This window comes from Hyalella azteca, unplaced genomic scaffold (genome assembly GCF_000764305.2).
Source record: "Hyalella azteca isolate HAZT.00-mixed unplaced genomic scaffold, Hazt_2.0.2 contig11549, whole genome shotgun sequence".
Taxonomy (NCBI): Eukaryota; Metazoa; Arthropoda; class Malacostraca; order Amphipoda; family Hyalellidae; genus Hyalella; species Hyalella azteca.
Genome location: NW_025941542.1, coordinates 137,455 through 160,123, shown reverse-complemented (window position 1 = coordinate 160,123; position 22,669 = coordinate 137,455). Strand labels below are relative to the sequence as shown.

General features: G+C 35.7%; 2 protein-coding genes across 3 annotated transcripts in view; one reads left to right on the top strand and one right to left on the bottom strand.

Annotated features, from left to right (window-relative positions):
* Nucleotides 1-1,102: 1,102 nt before the first annotated feature.
* On the bottom strand, nucleotides 1,103-4,979 carry LOC108681449 (transmembrane protein 45A-like). The gene is made up of 5 exons (XM_018170477.2): nucleotides 4,631-4,979; nucleotides 3,195-3,309; nucleotides 2,613-2,721; nucleotides 2,255-2,371; nucleotides 1,103-1,812 (listed from the first exon to the last, which is right to left on the bottom strand). The coding sequence occupies exons 1-5, from the start codon at nucleotides 4,977-4,979 to the stop codon at nucleotides 1,519-1,521; spliced, it is 984 nt and encodes a 327-aa protein (XP_018025966.1). The 3' UTR covers nucleotides 1,103-1,518.
* Nucleotides 4,980-21,079: 16,100 nt separating this feature from the next.
* Nucleotides 21,080-22,669, top strand: part of LOC108681451 — a 55,743-nt gene continuing 54,153 nt past the window's right edge. For both annotated transcript variants that reach the window (XM_018170480.2, XM_018170479.2), the window contains exon 1: nucleotides 21,080-21,421. In XM_018170480.2, coding sequence (XP_018025969.1) covers nucleotides 21,414-21,421 — 8 coding nt within the window. In that variant the 5' untranslated portion in view covers nucleotides 21,080-21,413. The remainder of the gene's footprint in view (nucleotides 21,422-22,669) is intronic.

The window sequence follows — 22,669 nt, the reverse complement described above, 5'->3', positions numbered from 1 at the left end:
GTTTGAGAACGTTGTGTGGTCACCGAGACTTGAAAAGGACAAAACTTTAGTAGAGAGTCTTCAAAGACGTGCAACAAGGATAATTCCTGGCTTAAAGCTAGGGCAAGTCCTATGAAGAAAGATTGAAGATTATGAAGCTTCCCAGTCTCCGTTATCGTCGCCATTGAAGTAGACATGTATACTCATGGTTTGCGCAAGGTCACAGAAGGATTACTAGAATTTGAAACATGAACCAACATCAGGGGCCACGGCTATAAGCTAAAAAAATGCGGTACAACTCGTTCATGCGACAACACTTCTCTCTTCGAGTCACCGACATGTGGAACAGCCTCCCTGAAGATATTGTTGACGCTCCGAGTACGAACGTGTTTAAGAACCGGCTAGACAAGGCCATGCAGGAGCATATGTTAAGTCTTGAAATGCCTCGTGTCCTACAGAATAACTGAAATCTTGAAACGATTTTAAACCTACCGTGTGTTGAAAAGATTTGATCAAAGGGCCAGTCTAGTCAAGAAAAATACAAGAATCGCCGACAGGCCTAGCTATGCAGACCTATTCTTCAATGCCGAAGATACGTTTAATCGTTTTCTATCAATTCAGGATTCAATATTTAGTTTTAATTTATTAAAACCAGTATGTACATTCAAGCAGAATTTCTGCGACATCTTAACAAATTTCACAAAAATTGTTTACTTTAAACTGTAAAGAGTAACTTTTTTTAATGTGGTAACTAACACTCTGTCATCTCTATCAATTCTATATTACAATTTACTTTGAAGTATTAATATAATCCCCGGAATTACTTAGAGAACTTTGTGCAAAGTTTAATCTTGACATCTTTTCTGTTAATTACATACCAGTTGTCTTAAACATAATTTGTACCAAGAGTTTTCGTTTTGTGCATTATAACCTTTAAAACTTTGGTCTAGAAATTAGCTTGCGATGTCAGTTATGTCGTCGAGTGTCGTCGAGTCAGTTATGTCGAGTATGTCAGAAAACTAAATGAAAACGAAGAATATTATGTCTTTCAACTCCAGTGAAATAAAATTAAGTAACATATAAAAGAGATTACATTAAAAAAATCAATGGAATGAAGTGCGTTCAAGTTAATTACTTGAACAGATTTCGTCTATGTAACAACAGATTTCATACTGTTCATGTCGGTATTACTAGGCAAAAAGTCATCTTATAGATAAGTATAATGATCGCTGTAAACTTATCGCTAAACTAAACCAGTTTCTTGGTGAAAGCTGAATTTTGACCGAGGGCATATTTCTTCAGAACTTCTGTACTCCGACTAATCAATAGCCAGCTAACCTTGATCAGGGAATCGTTTCTACGGAGTTTAATGCAGGACAAACTTAATGAATTATATACACAATAGAATGGGAGTTGTAGAAAACGAAATCTACCGGCGAGTTGATATTTCAGATGGGATGAATTCAGATTTATAGAGGGATGATATTGAGCAGAAAATGGTGATGTTGGTCTAACAGAAACGTGAGCTCTAAGCTTTTCCTAGCATTCGCCATCTGAGTCTGAAATCAGCGGCTTCCCCGGATCAATATTCGGCAATGAATTGTGACTCCGCATATCTGATTTGTTTAAAATCCGACTGATGGTGTGCGCATCCATGCAATTTACTCGCAAAACAATGAAATAATCCATCATTAATGTTCCAATAATGGCTAACGCAATATTGACGGCAAATAGCGTTGTTACCAGCGCCATTTGTGGTCGGCTGTTGTCATCCCAAGTTGGCATGAACGATGGAGGGTACAAGATGAAGCCTCCCGTGCAGAACCACTGGCCCTGTAAATGCACGAATGGTTATAGTGTTGAGGGCGTTCATGCCGACAGATTGTGTGTATATACGAAGTTTTTTGATTTAAAAGACAGACATAATTATTGGTCTTTATTAGATGAAACTTGAAGCTGTGTAACCGAAATTTTAAAGTTTTTTCATAGACCTTGAGACGAAACCTGCTATTATACGGCGCCTGCGGCAATTTAGGAAGTTATTAGTAGAAATAATAACATGGCTGAAGAACGGGATCAAATTTTGAGCTTTTCGTATGCAAGATTAACGCTTAGCGTGCATTTGCGAGGGTCAGATACTAAAATATAGCTCAATGATCAAAAGTGAACTTGAAGTGTGAAGATTGACGAACAAGAAGATTAAAGTTTGACAATTTTGCAGTGTGTGGATGTTGCATGTTTATCACGTGTTTTTACAAGTTATTCTCAGTTTTACCTGCACTAAGAAGCTTGAAGCTCTTCCAAGGCTGACTAAAACATTGCGCCGCGCAGCCATCTCCAGCACCAGAAAACCGGCCGTGACCATACAAGTATACACCAACAACATGTGTATCTATGAGAAATTTCACACAAACGTCTTTATTCTAAAACAGGCGAGATTTGTGGTAATATCAAGCTATTGCAGCTCATAAGTTTGTTCAAAGCATAAAGAACAGTTTAGCATGCGCGTCAAAACCGCGCAATGACCCTGGAAAAATTTAAGGGGTCACGGGTAAAAGATGAGGGTAATGCGCAGAGAGAAAACAGGATTTATGAGGAGGAAATTTACCATTAATTACGTTTAACTAATTAACCTTGGCATTGATTGGTCCCCGACCATCAATGTGGCCCTGGAACAGCAGCGCCTCCACTATGAATGCGACGATCATAGCCGCGTAGTCCGAGTTAACAGGGATGGGATGCCTGATAAGATAATGATAAGTTCCATATTAAAATTAATTTATGATGGAGCAAAATCAACTCATTAATAACGTGAAGTTTGGAAGTAAAAGTATATAGTCGTTATATTGATCGAAATAGTTACCAGGTTCATCGTCACTTCAAGCAGACAGATAAAATACTTGTACAATTCAAGTGGACTAGAACAAGTGGATTCAAATGTCAGGTTTAGTAACTTCTCCCTTCTTGCTCAGCCAGTCTAGAATTGAAGCTACATAACGTCTTACCGATGTGCGTTGATGTGACTTTACTTGACACTTCTATTTTTTTAAATTTTCATTAATTTACAATTTCGGGAAACAACTGGTATGCATCATTCAATTTTACGTAATGATTCAAAGTATAGAATAAATTTTCTTCCGTGCTTTAAATTTTCGACTCGAAATTTACATTCTCATCAACTGTTCAATACTTTAGATTAGGACGACGCGATTTACTTGTAGCACATGAGGATATGGATGAAGGCAGCGAGCCCGTAGAAGAAATACATGCACATGTGATGCGTGTTGGCCACAACGAATTCGCCCCCTATGAATACCGCGATGAATTCACCTGCAAACAGACGGCTGTTTATGACCTTACTTTTTTATGATATTTTATATTTGAAATTTTGTTCAAAGAAATTTGTAATTTGTCGTAGATTATTTACGCAGCGGATCAATAACTGGCCTTATTTTAAGGCCGGTCCACACGCTCAGTTTATACAACAATAATATATGTCTGCGCAGTCTAAGTCGGAATGAAATCGTTGCAATTTTTAGAGCGTCCACACGGTGCCGACTTATCTGTGTAGTTTGCTCAGCTTTGCGTGATCTCGCGCATAACTCGATTTCGGTCAATTTTGGCATTGTGCCCAGTTAAAAAAATATAACTCAGTTCTCACTGCACTGAGTGACAGAGAGCGCATTTTCTCGTCGACGAAAACGTGATCGTCACGGACGGACTAACAGACGGACAGACAGACGGGACGGACAGACAGACGGACGGACTTGACGAGCACAATAGGACATTTTTCCCATAAATTAGAAAATGCGCTAAAAACATTTGATCATTTAGAAATTGTGAGGAATCAAAATACCAGAGAGAAGTGTCTTGTAGATGTCATCTTCTCCAGCTCCAGATGGAATCGATTTATTACTTTTTTCCCAGTTATTTTTGGTAAATACTCCTCAAATTATTCATTTTTCACAGCTGTTTCTCAGTTTGCGCTTTCATCGATTTCTTTGAATTTTTCTACTAAACTCTCATGTGTCTCCACCGTTTTTGTCCCTGTTCCTATAGTACTTCCATTTTTCTCGACAAATGCAAGGAAAACTGTCGTATAGAGCATTAAATTCCCGAGAACATTACCGAAGATCCGCCATTGTCGCCAGAATCATTGAAACTGAGCACAAATTAAATATGAAAACGGCGCTACCGTCAACACGTTCCGACTTATCTGCGCAGGTCATCGAAATCTATGCTCTGTAGCTCAGATATCGCTGCAACTGTGCAGTCTTCCCACGGGCTTCAAAATTGAGCAGTTTTCTCGTCCACACGCAACGTTTTATCTGCAAAGATTTGAACTGCGCAGACAAATCGTCGTGTAAAACTGAGCGTGTAGACCGGCCTAAAAACAGGCATTGAAGCAATGAACATCTCACATATCTCTGAACATTTGAAAAACATTAGCATCGATCATTCAATGTTTAGAATCGTGTATTTTTTATGGTCTTTTTCATTACAGCTTTGGACATTTTATCATCACTGGTGTACGCATCTTGAATTATTTATTTAAATTGAATACAATTAAATTGAACAATCAATAACTTGAGCTAGAAAAGCAGGAACAGAAACTAAAAATAAAAATTAATTTGAAAGCACCCTTACTCACCAATAAAACCGAGACTTGTGCAAGTAAGCATGAAGTATGCGTCCAGGGAAACGTTGGTGCAGTGACAAGCGTAATACGTCGAGAAGAGAGTGTTTTTGGTACTTGATTTATAACTTCCTTTGCCAAGCAGAATGGCTCCTCTCCTGGCAACGTGATACTTGTGAAGGATACTGTAGGTCCAAAACAAGCCGAAGAACATGAACAGCAAGCCCGGGATTACATGTCCGTGTAATGTCCCTGGATCCACCAGCATAGCTTCCAGGGCTGAATGACTCAAACCACCACGTCCAATTGCTTCAGGATGTGTGGCATTATTTGTGACTGGTCCTTTCCCAATACTGGGATCCATTGCACTAATAATTATATTGCTGAGGAAAACAAAGTAAATTTAGACTCGAGGATTTAAGTTCTTATGAGAAATTACGTTTTCACTGAGTAAAAGGTTTTTATGCGATTTCAGATTCGAAGGAACAGACAGAAGATAAACAGAAGATTCTAAGATAAACAGAAATGAACATAAAGTGTGACTTCTGTTGAAGTTAAATTAGATTGGTTTAAATTTTCAATGCTTGATATGTATATAAAATCATATAAATTTGTGAGATTCAATAATGCGACTCATAGGTTCGCCGGATAATTTTGCATTGGGATTCGTCAATTCAATTTGCTAATTAATGTACCAAAGATTGGTTACGTGTTCATTAAAGATGTTGTACGCATCAATAACTTATGACTACAATGCAGCTTGGCACGAGCAGTTTTAAATTGGTTGTGCCAAGGTTTTAGATATGATAATTTGCGTGCCATTCATTTTAGTTAGATTTGATTAAATAAAAAACTTCATACGTCAAATTTCAGGAATAAGTGCATGGGTATGCGGATGGACGTAGTTCCAGTTGCAACAAATTATAATTATAAAGAATTTATGTACATTTTTTTCCGTGACGCGTTTCATGTGACGAAAATTTCATTTCAATCGCCTGCAAACATTTCCTGAAAACAACAGCGCCTGAGTTACTGAGCACCTATTTTGTAAATTATTTGAAAAAATGTATGTCTATAGCTACGGACAACAAAAGGAAACTGAAAAGTGTATTTTCTTGCAATGAATGTCCCATTACGAGATTGGGCAGTTTGGCGGTAATTCTTTATTAATCAATTACGCATTGGACTGGAATGAAGATTCTGTTCTTAACATCATGACCTTCTCACCGATTTCGATAAGAAATGTTACAGAGAGCATCTTATATATGTTGTTTCCGAAAATAATTAACGCTCTATTACAAAATAAGAGGCGTCAGACTCATACACCTTCATAATAAATTATTGTAGTTAAATTACTGGTGTAAATGCCATCCCTCGAAGATGACGGCTGTGTTACTTCGATGAGAATTTTTTTTCATCTACTATCATCATTGAACATTAATTTTTTTCCCCGAAACGACATGGATTTAAACGAATGCCCTTGTGCACTTAACGTGAGCGCTCTTCATTTATGATAGGTAATTTTTAAGTCAAGTATAATAGGATCAAAAATTTTCAGCCAGTCAGGAATTTTTCGTTTGGGATATATAGTGCGTGCAGTCGCGACACAAACCGCATATATAGAAATGGTACCAAACTTTCAACCATTTAATGACAAACTGCTGTAATTCTGGAATAATTTCATGTGAGAAAATCTCTGCAAACCTAGCCCTTAATCGATGGATAAGAAAATCTCATATTCTTCTTTATTATCTGACGCTGCTGTCAGCCAATGAAATTCCGGGTGGTTTTACTTTTTATTTAAGATCATCTTGATTGATGGCAGAGCGAAAAACCGTTCATTGAATGAAGTTTGCCGTGCTTAATCAGGAGATGGTTAAATCACCTTTTCTAGTTGAAGCTGTTTAAAAGATGAAAATTTGAGGGACAAAATAATGAAATAGAAAAAAAATAGTTACACGTACGGTACTCTGCATCCAAGGTAATCGTATAACACAATGACTAACTGTCGCCAAATGCAAACAATTTGGGTTCAAAGAAAGAGAGCTTCGTAAACAGAAATGGTAACTCCTACAACATAAAAACGTTCGCTCCTTAATTTATTACTCACTCCTCCCTCAATCACTCTTAATTCCGCAACGATTAGAGCGAAGTGCGTTGTGGTGAAAATCGACTAATGTCCCGCTTCATTTTTAATTCAATAGAACTGATGAATTTTACAAATAGAGTTACTATTTTAGTTGATATGCCTGCTTTCGTGAGTATTTCCAGGAGTTCAGCTTCGAAATGTGAAATAAGCGAATATGCACGTTATCAAATTGTATAGAATAAATGTACCACTCAATTATCCGCTTACTGTCTTCTCATGAAAAATGAAAAACTGCATGAAAACGGTTTGTTAAAGTCAATATTCGAGCTCCGTCTACCACTGTGGCATTCAAGTAACTGCAAAGGAACTCTGCACAGCTTCTATGCGACAAAAAAAAAAAACGACGTTCAGACGATGCCCTTGAAATTTAATGTACGAGAAATGGGAGCTGGTGAGATGCAAGGAGGTGCCACCCTAGCACCTAGGGAAGCGGGTTAAAATCTAGGCTGATCATTAATTTCATTGTACAATTAACGATTATTTGAACATGATCATTCAAAATGTAGTTTTGAAGCAATATAGGAAGATTCTTATTAGGAGATTTATTGGTGAGAAATTCAGGCATGATTCCTACAGTGTACTATCTCTCTTTCTCACCTTGACCTGTTAGAATAAGATCTGTTGGGAAACTAAGCTCAACACGCCTTCACACAAAACATTTGTTGCTCTTGAATATTCCATTATTCAGTAAGTAAACTCATGTCAGTATTCCGGTCAAATTAAGATCTTAAAACAGTTTAAGTTTCGTCTCAACTCATATTCTAGATGTTCGGCGATACGTCCTTGAATTCGCAGTGCAGCAATTACGAGTATTTCTTCAACTACTGTGCAGATTTCAATGAAACTGCGGGCTGCGCACGCGATTTCTTCAAAATCTTCTACTCAAATTTAGCCTGTGTTAGACTTTTCATTTCTAATTTTTTCCAAGTTATACGGTTCAAACAATGAGTATTTTTATTTATTTATTAACCTCTTGTAAGTGGGAATATACCCAAGTTCGTGATCAAGAAATTTGAAATTAATTTCAGGACAATTCATCAATTTAATTGCATAAAACATATTTATCGATGCACTTCCGGAATAGCAGAAAGTTTATGAATGAGGTAAAAGTTGAAAAAAAAATCAATATCAATTAAAGCACAACTGCAGGATGGGACGATTCTGATGAGTCTGAGTGTAAAATTTCTTTCTGAGTGTAAAATTATTTCTCATATAGAGACTAAAATATCATGTTCCGCCTGTATAAAACCTTTATTGTTGAAAGACGTCTCTAAATATAACTTCAGGAGCAATGCTAAGCGTTGAATGGTTTTTGCGTACAAATTAGATAGTTCGGTCATTGATTGTTTCATTTTGGCATAGAGGAGAGTCGCCAATTTCTAGAAAAACCAATGACAAAATATTTAGAGGCAACATAACTCTAGAATAATAAGTACTCCGACCATGCATCATCGAATGGACACAATAATTAAACAAGAAATCACTAATGTGCTCTCAACATTTATCTCCCAAATTAAAATTCTCAGTTTCTAGCCGATTAAATTTGTATTGCAATTTCCAGCAATTAACAGCAATGCGATGTAACGACTATGTAGCAACCTGAGTTGAAATCTCTACTAATTTTCGGTGAACTTCCTAATTTAATTTTATTTATTAAATCTTCAGACTCGTTGATAACTAATTTCTGTAACTACTGTTAAGCTCATTTCCTAAATTTCCCCTTATTATTTGCTAATACTGTACGAGCAACCCACGGGAGCACAGCTGGTAGTGAAACACAATAAGTAGCACGGCACGTATACTGACAACGCGGATAGAGCAAGATCTGGATAACTTAGTCTGATCCCGATAAGACAGGTACTAAACGCGACGTATTGCTATAGTATACATCGGCTTCCGAAGGCACGTTAGGGTTCGGACGAGATTTGTGCACATCAACTCTACACAAATACCATTATTAAATGATTACCTAAAATTCAATCAGAAAATGCATTAATATCAATTCATAAAGTACCTACAAATGTCACTCCTTTTTTTTAACATTAAAAATTTTACTAAGATAAATAAAATACCTTATAATGTTGCCATCAGAAATCGAGATTTCGGTTTAGAGAACCGTAAGCCAGGCCGCGTTGTGCCAGAGCGTCATTTGTGTTTGTCGGTCATCGAGTGAGCAATTATAAAGAGGTCAGCAGCTAATCTCTATTATTAAATTCTGATAATTGTATTCACAGCTCATTAGTGGAACTTTATCAATACTAAATTACTTTAATATCAAAAATAATGTTTCCAATCCAGTCTTATACTGATAAAGTATTCCGGCTTCCAATGCCTGACAGGTGTTGGTCGGCCGAATCGGCTTCATTCACTCAATAAACTTTTAACTCAGTATCTTCACACTTTATTTTAAACCCCAACCTACATATTTACTCTAATTGATTAAAGGAAGAAATACACTCCCAACTACTTGATCTCAATCACTTAATACACATCAATTCCCCTCCCCTCCCAGCTGTTTATAATACTTCTATTGCCAGGCTTCAAACACTTCCACTAGCAAACTTTCTTAAACATCTTATTTATCGAGAAACTTTTAATTTCAAACACAAACTTAATCAGGAAGCTTAACGCTATTCTTGCCAACTGTAATGTTTCCCGCAAACGCTGTAAGCAAAGTGTTAATTCCGATAACTATTTGGTTGTTTTATTCAATTACACTCGTAGAAGAAAAGAAATTTTATACGAGTAGATCAAAATTGAATAAACATTTCTTTGTATGACTATGAAGCCACATGAAAATTCAACCATTATTAGGCAAAGATTGGACTCTTGTTAATCTGTAGTGATTGCTAGAGATATTATGGGATTCAAATTTATTTTTATACAGTTCTGTCTTAATTAAGTGCAAGCCACCTTGGGCCCGGTCGTTGCTAACGCAAATAGAGCAGAGCAAAATAAGAATAAATGTAATCAACATTGTAAGCCAGTTAATGACGGGCAGTCTTAATATCTATAAGATCTGATAATTTTGTAACAGTTTTAAGCTCTGGTAATAACAATTTCTTTCATTCTATAATTCACGGATACTTCTAAAACAAAGAGGGTATTTCAACCCAATTAAGCCACGGCAACACTGTCCGCTCGTACTCTGCTCTCGATTCTCGCAAGGCACGCTATTTGTTTTTTTTTCTCCTGTGTTTGGTATAAATTATTCAGTGTTAAGTTAATAATTGTGTAACATTATTGTAGGGTATCAATCTGTGGAGTTTGTGTTCTGTTCATTCCTGTATTGTCATGAAGTTACAGTACTGTATTAAATATGAAGTGTATCCCATTAATTCTAGCCTAGGGGTTACTTCTGTTCTGGGCCCTCCTGGTCTTGCTTAGCCTACCTAGTAAAATCTAATGAAGGAAGATTTAACCTAGTGTAACAATTGATATATTGCCATTACCTTAAAAATCATATTTGATATGATTATAATCTCAACCCGTTGATCATAATCCGTCACTTTATGTAATTTGAGTATTTTGTTAGTTCATTATGCTATTAACTCTTCTGACGCTGACTCGAGTATGAAATACAATTCTGGTTCCTTAACATTATTATTATTTTGCTAGAGTAGTTGAATTGACTGAGATTCTCATTAAAATTATATAAGGTCTAATATTCAACCTCGATTACAATTTCTTTGACTAGAGTAAAGATCAGTGTAACATTGTAATATTGCTCATGAGAGGAAATTGAATTAGTAAATTATAACCAAAATGAATTAAATAGCAGATGCATAAAAACCATTCTGTGGCGGTACTAGACTTAATAGTTAACCCTAGTAATAATGGTTCTGAATAGCATGCACAAGAAGATAAACCCTGTTCATGTAAGAATTCTAATTATTAACTTCCACGAAAAATTCATATATTAACTCGTACCCCTTGTTCTCAGGTCTCAGTTTCGTTACACGAAGAAGGAAGTGTTGCCACATTCTCCTTGTATTTTATAGCATGCTCTTCTTGGTTACTTATTTTGCGGGCCAGGTCTTAATCCTGGTTCTACTCATCAGACTTGATAAATTACAAATCTACCTCCATTAATCCCCTGATTACCCTAATTATCGGGGCCTCGTCAATGCAATTTTGCCCTCCAAAGCTTCCTTAAAACCCATCACCTCAAAAGCACTTCAGTAGTAAGCGCCTAAGTTTAAACCCCTCAGTTAAACCCCTCAGTACGAAGCCCCTCAAATCCTTTATTACTTACGATATTTTATCGGAATCTATTTTTACGGTACCTGTCAGAGAATAATTTTAATCGCAAATTTTGACTGTACATGTTCTTATCGATTGAAAACTTCAAAATATTTTGCACACCGCCAAAGGTAACTACTCGTTAATTTCCAATGGTCTGAAACAATAGAATTTTTATTTGTTGTACCAGTTTGTTGGAGAATGTGTTGCTCATACTTGCATAATTCTCACACTTTTCTGGTACGTAGGTTCAGCACTAATCAAACATAAAATTTGTGTCCGTAAGACTAAGGTAACAACTAAGGTCCGCTAAGGGTAACAACTCGTTAATTTTCAGTGGTTTTAAATAATAGAATTATTTTTATTCTTGGTTGTACTATTTTGTTGGAGAATGCGTTGCTCATATATGGAAAATTCTCACATCTCTCTAGTAAGTATGTTCAGCACTAATAGAAAACATAGTTTACATAATTTATCTTATTGTCTGTAAATTGAAAATAATTAGCGCAGCAGGATAGCATTCCTAATTTTAAAATTGTATCTTATTCATGAGGGGAGTTATCTGTCGAATTCATAGTTAAGAATCTCCATAGACGACTACCTCGGCCGAGCGCCTCGATGCAGTCTCTTAATGACGAAATATCTATATTTCTTAATGACGAAAAGAATATATTTTATACTCTATAGTTTCACGTCTCATAATATCATCTTAGAGTTATAGCTGAGATATTATGTCACAGAAAACGTTCTTAGAAAAGTATTTTCGATGACGTACTGTATCATTCATCGAACGATGGATTGTACCAGATAATATAAGCATGTACTTAGGTTCTGATGTCAAAACTACGGCAGTCACGGCCGCAATAAAAAATGCTTCATAAGCCTTCTTGAACATGAAAATAAATGAATTTGGCTATTCTTATCAGATAAGATGTTTAGACATAGATCATTTCAGAAATAACACTGTAGATGAGTTAGCTTCAATTCGATTCTCAATAAACTGTATAGCAAACTAGATCTCGTTTACGCTGCAGCGTACACGAATTTCAGTCCACATCAACTTTTTCAACATAAGAGTTCTGTCAAAATTATTTTATATTATTCATGAGCTCATCGTCTGTCTTTCAATACTTTGAAATATCATAGTTCATAATCAACAAGTTCAAGGCTGTAAACGCTCTTTAATTTTAAAGGAAAACGGCAATTTACAAATGAAATTACGATCAAAGTGATAAATCTTCAATATAAAATCAAATCCTCATCAAGAATATTTTCACAATACTCCGTCAATCAGAATATCAGTTATGATATTTCAATATGGTAAGCATGGCGCATTATCAGCAGATCAACAGTACGTTATCGGAATGACAATTCTCGCTATCGCCACTTATATATTCTTCATCATGCAAAAATTTTGAATGCAACAGCAATTAAAATTCTTAACATTAGTCATCTCAATACGTATTAGGTAATTTTTGAAGGGAAAAACATAAATCGTAGACGCTTCGCTGCATTAGTTTTCGATTTTTTCCCGTGAAGTTGAGACAATCGTTCTGAATTTTGCGGTGATCAGTGAAATACGGAAGGATTCAAGTCTAAAGTAACTGTAGTATTTGTATCAATTTCAGATGCACATTTAATGTCGGTAAATCCATTCTGCAGATTTTATCTGTGAAAGATGCATACTAATTTTATTTCTTGAAGTGCAAATATCATAGTTTGTCTGTAATTTCTCTCAGCACCTCCCACATGTCATTTCATTATTACTTTAAAACTAAATATTATTTGCATCAAGTTTAAAGAAGATTTTGGATCATCAGACGTATGTGAATGTCAGCTGCACGTATAGAACGAATAAGTTGCACGTATGGGAAGAGTAAAGAACTTGCAGCATTTTATTCATTTCCTGGCGTAAATGCGGTCAAACTCTCAAACCTGGAGTCCTAACAAAGCCCGAGTGATTTACGGATGAGCAGCGAATAAAAGCGTGCTTGAATGACGGCACATCTTACTCGAATATATTTTTGGCAATGACCTTGAATATACTGTAGTAAATATTAGCTTGCTCTGTGAAAATACATCTCCCCGCAACCTCATCAGCCATGCTTATATGAGTTTTTTTTTAAATCGTCAGAGTTATTGAACTGTGAAAAATTATTTGAGAAAATAAATCCATCAATATTAATTGAACCTACTGAAAATCGATTCACTACCATACATCAAATTAATTTTCTGTCATAATTCTCATTTATCTGGGAAAAACAGGGATAATAATTTAAAATAATTTTTCAGAATCACCAACGTTGGACAAAAATGAAAATAATAAAGTATTTAGAACTTATACCTTCGTTTGAGTTCCAGTTGAAAAATCGTGCAGCCAAAAACAGGATCGACGCAAGTGATTATCGGCGTCAATATCTTTGAACCGAAAAGATTTCAATAATTTAAATTAAAAACACCATCAATGTTAATTCAGAGTAAATTTTATTCCAGTAAAATATGAGCAACTATGACCTAAAAAAGGCATAAAAACTAATAATGAGTAGAATTCTACTGCGAAAGAAACAAGCTCTGCTGGAGTCCAAATTACCTTTATCTCACGTTGCTTTACTAATAACTCGTACTTATTAATATTGGAGAACCATTTTTAATATGAAAAAATAACCTAAATAGATTTATATTATGACGCAAAAATATCAAACTCATCGTTTGGGATTTACACGATAAAACTATATCCAACTTCCTGCTTCGGATCTATTTCGAATTATATTCACATTTCAATTCCTTCGCGCCCTCCCCCCTCCTCTCCCTCCATGCACGCTGCTGCCCCAAATCTGTAAATCTTGCCGCTCATCCGCAGAATAATTGTTATTGTTTTGTAGAGATGGCGAGGCGCTCCCTGCTGACCTCGCTGACCTCATCTCGCAAGAAATTAGGTCACGAAACATCAGAGCTGAATATCTTATTTATATTTTTCAGCATCAAAAATTTTGGAGACTGCGTCACGCGTCATAAAAAAAATTACATTTTAGTGACTACTTTTCTCCATATAACGCGCTGCCTAAGTGATAATTTAGAAAAACAATAAAGAATGAAATAGGGAATTTCAGTAAATTTTTGTAGATGACGCAATTATACATAAAAATTCTTTAGAGATCATGATATCGTCAACATAAATTACGAGATGAATTTTGTATTTTAGAATCAAATTTATTCCTTGTTATTATTAACAGGCTTCGTTTAAATTTTAAACTTCGGCGTAACAAAACAATTCTACTATTCCTTGATTGAGGTCACAAAATAGAGGGAAACTATTACTTTGCTTCGAGCGAATATGTTGAAAAATAATCTTGTTTCAAGGTCATGCCGGGAATGCGTTCACATCGACGCTCATCATGGGGGACTCGTACGCCTCGTGTACAGTGGTCATGGGGGACTCGTACCCCACGTGTACAGTGGTCATGGAGGAGTCGTGCGTACGGATGATAAAGGACAAAGAATTGCTGTTATGACGACAGTAGCAATTAAATGTTTTTTCCCTGTAAACCAGAATCAAGTGAACTAAATAAGCCACACGTAATATAAGTGATAAAAAATTAAGTGATTTAATTGTACATGAATAAAATAATCAGACGACGAACTAAAATGCAGTAAAAATTTTGCAATACTTTTAACTAACTATTGCTGTGAGATTATCAGCGTCGTCCGTTAACTACTATCCATGCCAAAACTGAAGAATAATATGTTGTTTGCAACGCAAGTGAATATACAAAACGTTCAATTACAGGAGCAAGAAATAAGACATTGTGCTTGCTATTCAATACAGCACCTAATTTTTGTCATGGTTGTTATTTTAACATCATCCTTTAGGAATGAAAAACTTCGACATAACATGTGGCTGCCTCATTTGAGTATCTAATAAGCCTGGAATATCTTTTGATATAATTTTAATGTTAGACACAACAGTCACTCAATTATCATTTAATTACTCGTAATCTAATGATCAAATGAATGATTTCTTTTTATTCCACACGTTCTGCATCATACTTCCTCAAGAAATATTATTTGTCGTTATTGGGTACTCATAGACGGCCAAATTAATGAGTAAAGATTTAATTGTAATAGCATTTGGTTAAAAATAAAAATTTCTGACTCAAGCAAAAAACAAAGTCAGCCTTCTAATATTTCTTCCATACCTGCTCACTCGTCCCAATTCTAGGCAGAGTTTTTACAAATAACTTTTGGATATCCGAACATTTTCAGTATAGAGAAAATTAAGAAACGATAATTTCGACGTTATAGAACTGAAAGTTTTTATTTATTCTGACAGGCAGCCCTGCACGTTCGTCTGCATTTCATGCACTCGTCGCCTCTGAAGAAATACGTGATTCATACATGAGATCTGTAAAGCCAATTCGTGGCCGCTGGCACTCTATACATATCGGTTTAGATTAGCCGCGCCGAGCACATTTCGCCTCAAATTTTTGTTATGATGAATGCACGTTAATTATGCCTTGACACGCAACACTCATCATTCTCACTGCCTCGATTTGCGACGGATATGGACGTTACCGAAAAATTTATGTACTAAAATGGTGCATGTCAATGCGAGCAGATAAAGAATATTTTCGCCTATATACGTCGTGATGTATTGTGCCTCAGAAGGATTTTTAGAGATGATTTCTTACGTATTGATAAAGGTTAACATTAATTATTATTTTACTTAGCAACAAATTGAAGAAATAACAACGCCCTGGAGACAGTTAAAACGGAAATGAAATACTTGCAATTTTTTTCTTCATAATTGCAGTACGAGTCAAGCTCAAGGCTATAAAATCTTGTCAGAGAAATGATATTTCCGAAAAATATAATTTTATGAATCTAAACAGGAAAAATAAGTTTAGATTCAGTATAATTTTTGAACGCAATGCAAGTTCAACTTGATCTTTTTTGAAGTTACATTGCACTGAAATAATTTCAATAAACTCATTTATTGGATACTCAGCTGGATTGAAACACTATACTGGATAGAAAGACTGAGCTGGATGAAAATATAAAGGAGTTTTAAAATCTCTTTTCAATATTTTTGCGAGCAAATTATTGCATTAAGCAAATGCAAGTAATGAAAATTCCACAAAAGAACTTAATTATGACGATTTTATTTTATACATTTTATTTTATTTCATTTTCCATAAAAAAGTTTATTACCTGAATGTTCAATTTTCTATCAAACTATTAAACGATGTAAATCTATAGCTATCACCTAGAAGTTCAATGGCTCACAAACTGCTGCAAAAATTAATAATATATTTATTTAAAACTATTGAATCATAAAATTCATCATAGAACTCATATTCAAAGCGTTTTTCCATTGATGCGTTAACTTTTTCTTTAAATGAAAATTGTACCTCATTTACCAATGAGGATGTTATAATGATGAAAATAACTTTATATAACGCAGTTAACTTAATTTTTCTAAATTCTGAAGTAAAACAATATTGACGCAAAATTAAGTGTAAAAAGTGAAATCGCATAGATTCGGACGATATAAACGAAACAGACAATATTTACTTAACATCTCAATAGTTTCAGACGATCCGTCATTGATAATATTTCATTATTAAAAAATTTGGTGCCATCCAAACTTGGCAACGTCGCCCTATAAATTATCAAAAAGGTAATCTAACTAGCAACACAATTTGCTTCAGTAACAACACTTAATACACCTAGACTGATGCAGCAGTTAATGACCATGTAATTTATGACGTACATTTTTTTTTAATTGACTAACCTTCTCTAGAGGATGCAACATCAGCTCGCACTTGTTTTCGCCGCTTATGGTGCTAAAAGCGAAACTAACTACACAATATGATTCCCAGGCAAAATTCTTAGCCGCGATCGGCGATATTCTTGGCCGAATTAAGACGGACGGAGCCGTGAAACTATAACCGGCCATCTATCCATCCTACGGAGCCGTGAAACCATAACGTGCAATCTAAATGCGCTGCGCCACGGCTAATATAGAGAACAATAATTATAATAGCTCGGCAGGAACGAAACGCGGCGCTGGCACATGAATCGCGAGGCAGCAAGCTGAGCAGAGCAGCTATGCAGGCCGCATATTACATTAAGTTAGGTTAGGTTAGATTAGGTTAGGTTAGGTTAGGCTAGTTAATTAAGAAGGGGTTTGAGAAAGTGAGGAATATAAGTTGAAGGCAGGAGAGGGACTCCTTCCTTTATTTTCTTCATGTGACATAATCGGGTCCCTTTCTGATGGCAGTTATTATTTTTATACTACATAATTATTTTATTTAATATCCATGAAATCGGAATAATTTTTATTTTTCTTCCCGTTTGAACAATATCGCAAACAAAAACGTTTACTTTCAACTGTGCGTGTACTGCAAGTACAAATCAATAGTTTGACCTGAGATATTTTATTACATGAATGTACAATTTTTCCATCAAACTATTAAACGATGTAAATCTATAGATCTCTCCTAGAAGTTTTAATGGCTCTGAAACTGCTGCAAAAATTAATAATGTATTTATTAAAAACTGTTAAATCGCAAAATTCATCATACAGCTCATATTCTATTCCAAGAGTTATTCTACTATTGCGTTGACTTTTTCTATCAATGAAAAATCTACCTCGTTTGCCAATGCGTCTGTTATAGCGATGAAAATAATTATAAATAAATTGTGATAATAAAATAATTGTGAAAATTGTGATATTAATTGTACCCAATTATTTAATAACATCCAACTGACGGTATCATATGAGGTCAAACAAGTCGAAAAAACTAGTTGTTTTTAAAATGAGAATCTATGTAATGAACAAGATTGCCTTCTGTTGCTCGAAAATCTCATATTCCGCCTCGATAAGTTGTATAAGAAAGGCAGTACTGGCTCTGCATTTCTGCCTTCAATAATTGTTAACGAGATTGAGAAAGAAAATTTTACCCATTCCTATATTTATTCCTTTTTCCATTGAAAAGTAAAGTTTTCATTTATTTATAGCTACTTTGACTGAATAATATCTACCCAGTTCAACCAAATATATTAGCTATTCCTCGGCTTGCGGGACGACATGCTGGAATGCATTTGTACCATAGTTAAGTAATTGATTGAGACCAGCTGAGGCAAGTGCCTAGATGGTTATGGCGCTTCTGCCGCTGCCTGATGACGCTGCGGACAAGCGTTCGAATCTCCGGGCTGTAGTCGACGTTTCTTCATAGAGGTGTGTTATTGAATATTGAATTGAAAGCTGTTGTTTGATTGTTAATGAAATTAGTAATTATGATTTGACGTTACTTGTGTTAATACGGTGTGAATATTCGGCAATAATTGATATTATAACGTTTCATTGCAAGAGTAAGGTATAGGTAATCTAGACGAGTGTAGGAAAAAATTGACTAAATAGTTATTGAACAACGAAAAAGCTCAACTGCAGCGGGTACTGCCAGAGCCGCTCCAAAGCGGGCGTTGAGATGGTTCAAGCCGGAAGAGCAGAGCTCGATGAGAGCAGCGTGTCCACAGGACAGAGCCCCTAAAGAGAGTTTGACAGAGGTTAATTAGCGCTGCTCTGCCACTGGCGATACCGTCTCTACTGCGGACATTTCTGCTCTATCGCGTCTTTGTCGAGTCTTTACGTAGACACTACAGCCGGCGGTGGCCTGCTCTATTCTCTGCCTTAAAATTTAACTACCGCGTTAAAATTTCTCTCAATCGCCCCCCCCCCCATGTAATTTAGGGCCTGAACAACTGCTTAATTCGGCACCCTGCCGCACACCCCCATGTGAAAGCGCCGTATTCCGTTCCTTCGGGGCTGTTGGAGTTTTGCTCTATATTCGCCATGGCGCAGCGCTGTTTTAGAGATAACTGGCCGGTAATTATTTCACGGCTCCGTCCGGTTAAAGCGCGACAGGCTCGGCTAAGCCCTGCGTCGGTATCGTCGCACAATTTTAAATGGGTGGGTTATCTTGACATGATGCTACCTGTATAACAGAAATAAACCATGATATTCAAGATATTTAATTTAGAAATAAACAACGAGTGCCGTGATGATTTGCAGGTTCATGCGAACGCACCAACAACATAACTAAAATTTTACTCATCAGCCAATCTCCATGAGTTTAATTTCAAATTATAAACACATGTAAAACATTGATAACTGAATTACCTATGTTGAAAATGAGAGTACTCCTGTTTCCAAGATAAATGGTACACATTATTCAGAGTGATTCTAAAATTACGATAAAGTTCTATGCGGTTAAATAGTGATGATTGTAATGAATTTTTCCTCTAAATGAACTGCATAAGTTAGCTTACATATCAGGGAATTTCATTATTCTAATGTTGGATAATTATTATTATTTTGAAAAACTAAAACCATCTAGAACATTTTCTTTGATTTAAGGGCCGTATTGTGCTGTAGATCGCAAAATTTTGCAAGATACTAAATTATTTTTCAGGTGTGGTAGGGTGGCTGGGTTTAAGTGGTATCGCTGGTAGTAGGGGGGCTGGGTTTAAGTGGTCCGGGCTGTTGGGTTGAGCCGGTAGCGCGTGGAGTTACTGCGTTGAAGCTACCGTGCAATTCTTTGCAGTGTCGCTGTATTGCATTCAATATTATTTGATTGCAAGAAAAATCATTAAAAATTATGAACAATTAAGACAATTTTTATATGAAATTTGCTGGTGTAGCTGTTTTTGTTTGAATGATGTAACAACTTAAATTCGATAGCCGTCCTTTTCTTGGCAAGTCGAGTTTGTAGAAACCAATCCAGAAGCCACTTTCCTTATGTGAGGCTCATGCTTGTTTATTCAGGCAAGATATTTATTTACAAACTAGTAATTTACCCAGAAGCACTGCACGTTAATATCCTGGCATCATTAATAATCTTTTACGTATGTAGACAATTCGAAGATCGATTCGTTCGTGTGACTTCCACACATATAGCAGTAATCATATAGATGATCAGTAGACAGAAATGCGAATAATTATCTAAATAAACATTAAATTGGTAACTTAGTTGCCCTAAACGTTTCCTTATGCTCTCATTGTAAAAGTAAAGTAAACACAATATAAATGCATACGTTATTCAACGTAATACGATTTAGTGTTCGAGAATTCGANCGCGTCACACGAATCGAAGCTGCACCAAAATTTTTATACATTTTTTCACAAAGAACAAAAATTTGAATTTAATATTGATGCTTGTATTGAAAATTAAGAAATCTTATATATAAATTCTTAGTTTTGAATTATCGACAGATATAAGCATGATTGAACGATTTGAATCTATCATCCAAGCATTATTGTCCATTACATGCTTCAATAGAAGTCATCAAACCGGGAAGCTAATCCGGCTCTCAAATTTGATTTGTCGGCCCTTGACGACACTTGAAAATTATTTCCGTCAGGAATGCAAATCTTGCATGACGAGAGCGACGCAGTGCATGACCGGCATCTCATTGACTCAGCTGAGCGTCTCGCTGTGAAGAGATTTTTTTAATTACGACATCGGTCAAATTGGTAATGCTGTTGATTTGTTTCAGTGTTTACAAGCAAACGTTTGCTGGTGTTTAAAAAATTTTCCGTTGTAAATTATTTAGTTTTCACAGCGAGTTCTCGTTTTGAGCGGAAAGATTCAGATAATTGACGTGCATCACGATCCACCGTCTTTGAGAATATGGAATAAAATGATCTGATTCAGGGTTTACACGCGTCAAAAAAAAATTTGATGAGATTTATTGTACCAATTTCATATCTTAAACGCAGGTTCTGGCTGTGCTTCACGCCAATTAGGTCTCGAAAAAGATATTGAATCACTAAACGTTAAATTAATAAAAACTCATAAGATCGTCAGGATTCTGAAAAAAGTTACGATTAATATCTGCATTTTTAAACATCTATTCATGAATAGACTACTCATGGCAGGCACGACTATGAATAGACGACTACAGGTCTTCGATCCAAATGAACTGTAACCATTTAGGTACACTTGTCTTGTAACCAGGAACTTGTGCTTGCATGGTAAGAGACTTCCAATCCGTCGGCAGTTGCGAAGCTGACTTGGTCGTGTGTGGTTGCAAAGGAACGAGCTCCTCCCCTCTCTCACTTGCTTGATACTGGCTTCAAGGCTACGGTTGCACAAATCTCTTTTTAGGGGGCGGCTTTTTACTTATAGGGATTTTAGCACGTAGGCCTAACAAATGAAGAGACCCAGCTAAGAACAGTTCTATATTTCACAGTTATTGTTCATCTAATAGAACAACGTTTATCTTTTGAATTTAGTGACCTGAAACACATAGCGTCTCTGGGTATTAAGGTCGGTAGTTGAGGAGCATTGAGGTCTCCTTATTTCGCACTGACAATTCACCAGCTCGTCTCGGAGAGATTGCAACATGTTGAGGTAAGTTCAAACTAGATAATCATACTAAAATCTTTCTTTATTGTAGGTTATAAAGTGGTAATATCAGCACTGTTTTTTCGTCGTCCTAGAATAATTCTAGCAATTACTTTGATATAGCCTAACAGAGAATTTACTCCTCCTTCTGCCACAAAATACCAGCTATTAATAGAACAAAATTTTTTCTATGACCCAAAAATCATTTTCAGTGCTCAAGAACTTCACCGAATAAATTTCTTACGACCAAAATTTAAAGAATGCTAAAGTTAAATCCTGAATACATGGGTCAAAGCAATTACTACGAAAACTGAACTTGCAGCAAGAAATACAAGCTTTCTGCATAGTGCTTCCCGCTTGCCATTTCACATTTCTCAAACCAATCATAACTAATGATCAAATTTATAGTCAGTTCGATGGATGATCTTTTCAGTTTTAACAGAAATATTTGTACCACAATGACCTTTTCATTGAATCCCTTTTTACATGTCTCCATGATGAATGGCGTTAAACAAATTGCGTGAATTAATTCATTTTACATGCCCCGATGTTGAATTGCGGTAAAAAATTGATTAATTGTGTTAATGAAGATTGTTTAAAAAAAAAACATATAGTTTAATTGCCAATGAATGTTATTGGAATTGAATTTTAAATGCTTGTACAGCAATAAGGCTTTGGTTAGAGGAAAACCACACAATTCATATTCATAAATAATATCAGCACTGTTTTTTCGTCGTCCTAGAATAATTCTAGCAATTACTTTGATATAGCCTAACAGAGAATTTACTCCTCCTTCTGCCACAAAATACCAGCTATTAATAGAACAAAATTTTTTCTATGACCCAAAAATCATTTTCAGTGCTCAAGAACTTCACCGAATAAATTTCTTACGACCAAAATTTAAAGAATGCTAAAGTTAAATCCTGAATACATGGGTCAAAGCAATTACTACGAAAACTGAACTTGCAGCAAGAAATACAAGCTTTCTGCATAGTGCTTCCCGCTTGCCATTTCACATTTCTCAAACCAATCATAACTAATGATCAAATTTATAGTCAGTTCGATGGATGATCTTTTCAGTTTTAACAGAAATATTTGTACCACAATGACCTTTTCATTGAATCCCTTTTTACATGTCTCCATGATGAATGGCGTTAAACAAATTGCGTGAATTAATTCATTTTACATGCCCCGATGTTGAATTGCGGTAAAAAATTGATTAATTGTGTTAATGAAGATTGTTTAAAAAAAAAA

Excerpts from the sequence above, each read along its gene's own strand:
- LOC108681449 (XM_018170477.2), bottom strand. The coding sequence starts at position 4,979 with ATGGATCCCAGTATTGGGAAAGGACCAGTCACAAATAATGCCACACAT. Across the intron at positions 3,310-4,630 it reads CACAAGTCTCGGTTTTATTG|GTGAATTCATCGCGGTATTC; the intron begins GTGAGTAAGGGT and ends GTCTGTTTGCAG. Across the intron at positions 1,813-2,254 it reads CTTCAAGCTTCTTAGTGCAG|GGCCAGTGGTTCTGCACGGG; the intron begins GTAAAACTGAGA and ends GTGCATTTACAG.